The following is a 9,017-nucleotide window of genomic DNA, read 5'->3' on the forward strand; positions in this document are numbered from 1 at the left end:
TCAGGGTTTTCTAGGAGCCACCTGTACCATGGTCCTTTTGTTGGACCCGATGGGATGGGGAGATGGATTGGGAAGAGCCAATGACCTCACCCATGACCCATGCCTTGTAGAGCTTTATAGACCCAGGATCTTGAATTAAAACTGGAAGCGAACTGGCAACTAATGCAATTCATGGAGTAAAGGTGTAGTGTGCCGATCTAAGAACATTTTGCAGCAGATGGTCTTCAAGGGCTGCCCCATGTAGAGTACAGTAATCCAGGCAGGAAGTAACGAGTGGTCTAGTGCAGGGGTCCCCAACCACTGCCGTGGAACAAGTCCTACCGGGCCGCTGGCTTGCTGGGCGCCGCCATCTTGTTTTGATGAAAAAGTGCTTCCGGTGAGCTTTTCTGGGTAAAAAGCTCACCGGAAGCACTTTTTCATCAAAACAAGATGGCGGCGCTCAGCGCTTCCGGTGAGCTTTTCCGGGTAGAAAGCCATTTCGGTACCGGGCTGCGCCATAAAAAAGGTTGGGGATCACTGGTCTAGTGGTTAAGGCACCAGGCTAGAAAGCAGAAGATGATGAATTCTAGTCCTGTGCCTTAGCCATGAAAGCCAGTTAGGTGTCTTAGAGCCAATCACTGGGAGCCTGCAAAACCTGGTGTCTGGAGAGTCTCAGTCATCCAGGTCATGGTGTGTCCCAAGGATGCTTTTTTCAGGAAGCAACTAGACTTTCTGGTTGTTGTTTTTTTTGAAGACGTTTTGCTTCTCATTGAAGACGCTTTTTCAGCTCTGGTTAGATTTCCATTCTTCCATTTCCCATCAGAGCTGAAGAAGCTTCTTGAATGAGAAGTGAAATGTCTTCAAAGCAAAATAAGAAAGTCCAGTTGCCTCTTGAAAAAAAAGCACCTTTGGGATCGCAAAGCCTGAGTTGCTTTTGGCCTTTCTGGATTCACCTAGTTTGTGCCCTGTGCACAACACAGGAGCTTTCAACAGCTGGAAAACGTGGCACTGGCATCTTAGGTATCAGAACTTTAATTTGCAAATTCCCTCATTTATGCAATGATGTTACAAGACAAATGACTTGCACCATGTTCTCTTTTGCTCAGTAGACATCCATTCACACAACCATAAAGTGTATTTGCAGAATAGTCGAAGCCCCTAATAATGGACTAGAATTCAAACTACCAAGTTTATTACAGCTGTGCAATTTGCCGATTTATTGGTCTTATCTGGAGAACACTTTGGGGAAGGCTAAATTAATCCGAATTTTTTTTTTGCCCTTTGAAGAGTGTCACAGCAGAGAGAATTACCACAGCAACCAGCAGAAGAGGACAAGCAAGGATTTTTCCTCATTGAAGGACCACACAAATCAGTGTCATAAAGTGCAACAAGATCAGTGGCATGTAAAACCATTGCAAATTTCAAAGTGGAGTTCAGAATGTCCATTTTGAGGTTGAAAACAGCTGTCCTGACTAATCTGGAAATACTCTGGGCTGGTGGTGAATATGTGTAGCCTGCAAGCATGTTGTATTTTTCTCCAAGATGTTTCAGTACCATTTAAGGCAGGGGTCTTCAAGCTTGACAGCTTTAAGACTTGTAGACTTCAACTCCCAGAATTCCTCCAGTCATGTTAGCTCAGGATATCTGGGAGTTGACACACCTAGTATTCCTCCTATTTTCTATTCAACCACCACCCTGTGAGGTGGACTGGGCTGAGAGTGACTAGCCCAAGGTCATCCAGCTGTCTCTCATGCCTAAGACAGGACTAGAACTCACCACCTCCCACTTTCTAATCCAGAGGTCTCCAAACTTTTGGACTTCAACTTACAGAATTCTGCGACTGCTGGCTGGAGAATTCTGGGAGTTAAAGTCCACAAGTCTTAAAGTTGCCAAGTTTGGGGACCCCTGTTCTAATCTGATGCATATAACATATGATAAACCATTGCAGGAACTGGGTATGGCTAGTGAAGGACCAGGGGAGACAGGATAGCGGTCAGCATTCCAGGAATCAGAACTCTGAGCCAATTCAATTCCAATATTTGAGGGGCTGCCACAGGGAGGAGGGGGTCAACTTGTTTTCCAAAGCACCTGAAGGCCAGACAAGGAATAATGGGGTGGAAACTGAACAAGGAGAAATTCAACCTGGAAATAAGGATGAATTTTCTGGCACTGAGAACAATCAACCAATGGAACAGAAGTTGCCTTCAGAAGTTGTGGGAGCTTCCTCATCACTGGAGGCTTTCAAGAACAGCAATCAGTCAGAAATGGTGTAGGGTCTCCTGCTTGGGCGTGGGGGGTTGGACTAGATGACATACAAGGTCCCTTCCAACTCTGTTAATCTGTAGCTGATGCCCTAGCTCAGGGGGTCTTCAAAGTTGACAGCTTTTAAGACTTGTGGACTTCAACTCGCAGAATTTCTCCTCCAGTCATGTTAGCTCAGGAATTCTGGGAGTCCACTAGTCTTAAACTTGCCAAGTTGGAAGACCCATGCCTTAACCGCAAGACCAAACTGCCTGTATCCTTCTGCCTTTCTGCTCTGTGGATGCTTGACTCAGCTGCTCCTTTGAGATGATGTTGTTTCAATAGAGATCAGTGCTTTGTTGGTAAGTGGCATATTTAGCTGATGAGGTGGTGGAGCTGTCTTATCTCTGTGTTATTTGCTTCCTGGGTGATAAAATAGCACCAAAGCCTGTGTGACGGGACAGCATTTCTCTTTTGCTGCGGTTGCTGGGCGTGGGTTGTTAGTTCAAAAAGGAGAAAGTTCTGGTTTATCCTGAGAGCAAAAAATAAAATAAAAATCCTGTTGGATCTTTAATTCGAATAAAACCAATTCCAACTTCTTGGGGTTTTCTGCAAATATGGAAAGATTTGCTTTGTAGCAAAACATCTAGAAGATGCTTGATCAGGAACCATCGTCCCTTTCCACAGGATGACTTTATTCCAAGAGAACTTGGCTGATAATAAATTAAAAAAAAGGACTCCTGACTGTGCCTGCAACTTAGATCTGGCATCTGAGAATTGCAAGAGAGAGAGTTTAGCTAATTGAGGATTAAACTGACAAGTTGATTCAGCTGAAGAGGGAAGGAGTGTGTGAACTCTTGAGCTTATTTCAAATCCACAAACCTGAAGTTAGGAGAGAAGGGAGTGGCTATGACTGCAATCTGAGATTTTTTTTTCTCTCCCCCAACCCCCCCCACCTTAAAGCATGAGAAAAGAGCATGAGAAAAGCGAGAATATCGAACTAATTCCCCGGCTCAAAATATTCCATTTCAAAGAAAGCCTCTAGGTAGGGATTTAATCCTTTCTTCTGGGTGCCAGGGAGAAGGTCTTGGGAGCGGCTTAGCAAACATCAGCATGGGTAGAGTGGCCCTTTTCTCTATTCTTTCTTTGGTGCAGCACTTCAATATTGTGGAGGAGTTCCTTGGCTTCTTCTCTGGCCCATTTGGGTCTTCTGTCTTTGTCTGAGTTGATTGGGTGGACTTGTAAGCAGCCTTGCTTGGGAAGCCAACTCAAGGACCAGGAACATGGGACCTGCCCGAGTTGAGGAAGCTGTCTCGTCTCTGTTTCTAAGGAATGTTGTGTGTTGCTTCCAAGATGGGATGAGTGAGAAGAAAAGGTGTTGAAAAGGACAATGGTGTTGGTTAGGCTTGATTTGCAGTAGGCCAAGAACAAAGGTCTCCAACCTTGGCAACTTTAAGCCTGGTGGACTTCAACTCCCAGAATTCCCCAGCCAGCTTTAAGCCTGGCGGACTTCAACTGTCTGGGGAATTCTGGGAGTTGAAGTCCTCCAGGCTTACAGTTGCCAAGGTTGGAGACCCCTGGACTAGAAGACCCTTCCAGCCCTGTTGTTTCGCTGTGGTGTTTGAACATGTAAGTGCCTTCTCTTGAATGTGTGCTGCTTTGAATGGCTTGATATCCAAACTTCTTTTTAAAACACTTTTCAGTGTGTTTTTATATTTTGCTGCCAATTAAACAATTCCCCATTAAACAGATCTTTATAAGCAGGGGAACGGAGTCAAACGAACAGGTTTATTTACGTTCAATAATGAAATAGAAGTGGAAACCTTTCCAGAGCCTGGATGGTCTCCCAAATGTCAGCCAGGTTGGACTTGGGTTGCAGTTCAACAGGGTGCTAGGAAATCCCATGGCTTTTCCTAGCTTGGGAAATTGGGAAAAGTTAGGGAGGGAAAATATCTTTCCTGAGAAGACAATGGCATTTTTTTTGTTCCTGACAAGAAAGCTTATATGACCAGGTCTATGAAGTCAGCAGAAGGTGAGTTTGTCTTGAAGGAACTTTTAGAAGTGGAAAGGTTTGCCTGCTAGCACTGAAGGTCTCGGATTCAAAACTGTGTATTTATTTAAATGTTGGACTTCACTAACCTAAGTTTTCCTCCCTTGAGCCCAAACTTCCCTAACCAGATTTATATTTCTGGAGATAAAATTGGAGAATGATATAAAATGATTTGAGCTCCAGAATAACAGCAGGATATAATCAGTGGATGGCTTGACTCCAGAAGTTGTGGGTGTTCCCATCACTGGAGATTTTTAAGAAGAGACTGGACAGCCATTTGTCCGGAATGGTAGAGGTGGGGTCTCCTGCTTGAGCAGGGGGTTGGTCTAGAAGATCTCCAAGGTCCCTTCTAACTCTGTTATTTATTTTGGTAAGTAAATATTGTCTTCTACTCCTGCCACTCTGAGGCAGACGTCCGGGTTCTTTAAGGAGACTTTTTAAAGTCTGATTTAAGGTGCATTCTTGGCCTTTAAAACACTGAAAAGAATAATTGAGAGAAAGTTTGAATCTTTTATGATCAGCCTGAACTTTCAGATTTGGGCTGCAACTGGCCAACAGTAAGAATTGACCTATTGGGAAAATGTTGAAGATATTTTGCCTGCCTGGAAAATGGCCTGTTTAATTTGGAAATTTTCCTACCGAAATCCATGAGAACCCCCTGCTTGCTACTTCCTTCTGGGAATTTTTGGGTGTGTTTGTTTTTGTTTTAATTGTGCATTTTTAATGTTGGGATTAATGGCGAGATTAGTGTTTGTAGATTCTGCTCTGAAATCTGCCAAATGGTGGGATTTTAGGGCATGCCAGGAGAAAACATTGTGTACAGTGGCTTGGAAGGACAGTGAGGGGTGTTAGGAACCTGTTAAAGGAAATGGTTGTTTCTTTTAAGTATATTTTATTTTGCTATTTTCTGGGAAATACTTAGTCTTGTGAAAGGATATTCTTGTCGCAAATAAATGGTAGGTTTGTGGTGGAACTTCTTGGCATATCTAAATAGGCTTGAGAAAGAAAAAGGTCAATTTTTGCTGATTTAGCAACATTGAACTGGATAACATAAAGAAACCTTGTATTTTTATTATGTTACAACCAGGCCATATAATTACAACAGTGTTTCACTGTTTTGCATGAGCACCCGTGATTTTCTTGGTGTCAACTCTTCCTTGCAACGATCCCAAATTATATTAAATCATTGTTTTTATTTTCTGCTACAAATGACTGAAGCCAATTTCTGAAACCTGTAGGGTTTCATTGACTTGTGCACAAAGAGATGAAACTGTGTGTGGTGTTTTTTCTGGATGGGGCTGGGGGAATTGAAGGTAAAACTAATGAATTGCTGAGAATCTCACATAACTACCTAAGCACTTTTAAAATTACAACCAAGAGAGCTAATGGAGAAAGGGAAAAGATTTGGTGGTTTCAGCTTCTGAAAAATTTAAAATTATAGTTTGAATTTTTTAAAAAATTACATTTTTAATTGCAATTTTAACACACACAGACACACACACACACCTTGTGTGGGCATCTCTCCAGACAATATTGTTTTGAGGGGTCCTTTGTATTCTCTGAGCTTGGTTGTTTTCTTGCAGATGTTTCATTACCCAAACTAGGTTAACATCATCAGCAAACTAGATATTATCTGATTTGGATAATGAAACTCTGCAAGAAAACCACCAAGGACCCCTCAAAATAATATTGTCTTAATTTCAATCCTGAGCTACAAATATTCTCTGTCAGCAAATATTTTATGAGTTGGCATTCCCCCTTTATTGGTGCAATATTGTTTTAAGTGGGGTTCCCAAAAGTCCTTTCTTTTGATTTTGAGATTTTAAGTAACTGGGTTTTATTTCTCAGAAGACCTATCCTGCCAACAGCTGTTTAAATTTCAACTTTCAAAATATTCTGGGATGCCGATTAATCAATGGAATAGCTTGCCTATCAGAATTGTGAGGGCTCCATCACTGGAGGTTCTCCAAGAAAAGACTGGACAACCATTTGTCTGGCATGATATAGTCTCCTGCCTTGAGCAGGGAGCTGGACTAGAAGACCTCTGAGGTCCCTTCCAGCCCTATGAGTTTATTTTTCTTTTAAAAAAAATAAATTTTATTAAATTTTATTTTCTATTAATTACATTTCTTAGTGCTTAATAAACATCGTGTTGTCTGGGTATTTAATTTGCTTAACCATGCAGACTCCGTCCTTACTCTCCACCCCTTTTTTCCAACCGCTGGTAGAATAAATTCCATGTTTGATAATATTCGGTTGATTTTCAATGTAAGTCGGTGGCTCAGTGGCTAAGACGCTGAGCATGTCAATCAGAGAAGGTCGGCAGTTCGGCGGTTCGAATCCCTAGCGCCGCGTAATGGAGTGAGCTCCTGTTACTTGTCCCAGCTTCTGCCAACTGAGCAGTTCGAAAGCATGTAAAAAAAATGCAAGTAGAAAAATAGGGACCCCTTTGGTGGGAAGGGAACAGCGTTCTGTGCGCCTTCGAAGGCATTGAGTTATGCCGGCCACGTGACCACGGAGACGTCTTTGGACAGCGCTGGCTCTTTGGCTTTGTGATGGAAATGAGCACCACCCCCTAGAGGTGGAAACGACCAGCACATATGTGCGAGGGGAACCTTTACCATTACCTATCCATTTCTGCACAATCTAGTATCTCCTTAATAATCTCTTCCTTTTGTGGTGTTTCTTCATCTTTCCAATATTGTGTGAAGATAATCCTTGCTGCTGTTAAAACACACAATACTAAATACATACTTTTCTTATCCAATTTTTCTGATATCATCCCTAATAAAAACAGTGCAAGTTTAAAATCTGCATGTTTCCCTATTATCTTTTCTAGCCTTCTATGTATGCTCATTTTTAAAAACGCTTTAGCACAAGTCCACCACATGTGATAAAATGTACCTGGCTGAGTAATTCTGGGAGCTGGGTGGCACACATCTGGAATCCCCTAGAGTGAGCAAATGCTCCAGATGTGCACTTAGAAGTGTTCATGGGCAAAGAGAGATCTTCAGAAGTGTGATATCTGATCCAATTATGTCTCAAGTGTTTAGAATCAACCATGGTCATCAGATACCAGATCATGGATCATTGTCGCCTCTGAGGACAAGCAGGAAGGTTAGAGATAATGGAGGGAGCAGCTGGCAAAGGTCCTTGTGAGGCATAAAGTGTGTAAACAGACCTTGTCATTTCAAAGTTTCAGGAGAAAGGTTGCCATGGTTATTTCGATATGGAATGAAAAACCAGATGAAGAGGTTTTTAAAACCGAATGGTGGGTATTAGCGGAAACAGATTTATGAGGGGAACTTAAGCTACTTCGGATTTCTTCCTTTCTTTTCTTTAAACAGCCTATTGTTCCTGTAGATAGCAAGTTGTGTACCTTGCGTACACAACAGAACAGTACAGAAAATATCACTAGGTTTGAACCAGGATGTAAATGCTTTCAAGCGTCGCCCTCAACTCTGTGTTGAAAAGGGAGCTGTGTTGTTTTGGAACGTAGAAAACAAGGTTAGAAGGCGGCTTCTAGTCCAATCCCTCGCTCAAGCTGGAGACCTTATTCCAAATGGCTGCCCAATCTTTTCTTGAAAACCTCCATGATGGAGCACCCACAACTTCTGAAGGTAAGCCATTCCACTGAATAATGGTTCTTCTTACTCCCTGGAAATTTCTCTTTATGTCTAGGTTGGATCTTCCTCTGACCAGCTTCCACCTGTTGCTTCCTGTCCTACCTCAGATGCTTTGGAGAATAGGCCAGCCCTCTCTTCTCTGTGACAACCTTTCAAATGCTACCATGTCCTCCCTAACTCTTCTCTTTGTTAGGCTAGACATATCTAATTCTCTTAATCATTCATTCTACAGTTTCACCTCCAGACGTCATATCATCTTTGTTGCTCTTCTCTACACCTTGCATACATCCTCCTCCTCCTCCTCCTCCTCCTCCTCCTCCTCCTCCTCCTCCTCCTCCTCCTCCTCCTCCTCCTCCTCCTCCTCCATATCTGTCATTGGACGTTGGCGATCATGTTGGCGATCCTATTTTTATCAACAGCCGCACGAAAAAGTGCTGCTGAGTTTTGTCCAAAGTGGTCTCTTAGATTGTGAAGCCACGATGTTGTTCTTCTGCCTGGAACTTGTTTGCCTTCAATCTTTCTTTGGAGGATTAAGTGGAAGCCGTATTTTTCTGGGTGTCATATCATATGTCCAAAATATTCTAACTTTTCCTGCAAATAATTCATTGGGATTGTCTTTTAGTAAGGACTTTATACTTTGCAATGACATCCAGCCCAATCAAACGCAATCCACAGTATTATACCACCAGTTTGCACAACTAGGTAAAAACAGATTTCAGCGGAAACACTATTCATCCTGACTGTGAAAGCAAATCCATGTTCAGCATATGTGCCCTTATTTCTTTATTAGTTTTAAACTGACAGAGTTTTGAACCTCTTAGAGGAGCAACCTATTTTGTGGTAATGAGGGATAATACGCCATTTTCCCTGTATAATTAATATCAGATGAGTTGATGGCCCTGAATGTACCTTGGTACTAAACTCTGTACATCTTTATAGCTTAAAACCCAGGATGGGTGTGATTTTTTTAAAAAAAATCCTCTAAAGTGAAATTTCCTGACAATGAAAACCATTAACCAGTGGGACTTCAGTGGGAAAACCATTAACCAGTGGGACTTCAGTGGGAAAACCATTAACCAGTGGGACTTCAGTGGGAAAACCATTAACCAGTGGGACTTCAG

General features: G+C 42.3%; 1 protein-coding gene across 6 annotated transcripts in view; it reads left to right on the forward strand.

Moving 5' to 3' along the window:
• Positions 1–523: 523 nt before the first annotated feature.
• SLC38A8 (solute carrier family 38 member 8) overlaps positions 524–9,017 on the forward strand; it is a 44,775-nt gene continuing 36,281 nt past the window's right edge. The window contains exon 1 of one of the 6 annotated variants that reach the window (XM_026671992.2): positions 524–4,640. Coding sequence is in view for 4 of the 6 variants with exons in the window: in XM_087971726.1 (XP_087827852.1) it covers positions 7,833–7,890 (58 nt within the window). In the remaining 2 variants the exon portion in view is untranslated. Of the gene's footprint in view, positions 4,641–7,177; positions 7,891–9,017 lie in introns of those variants that run through there. The other 5 variants (XM_087971728.1, XM_087971729.1, XM_087971730.1 and 2 more) reach the window with 5 other exon arrangements.

The sequence above is a fragment of the Notechis scutatus genome, chromosome 9 (assembly GCF_049901735.1).
Source record: "Notechis scutatus isolate UNSWTSFEM ecotype Mainland chromosome 9, rNotScu1.2, whole genome shotgun sequence".
Taxonomy (NCBI): Eukaryota; Metazoa; Chordata; class Lepidosauria; order Squamata; family Elapidae; genus Notechis; species Notechis scutatus.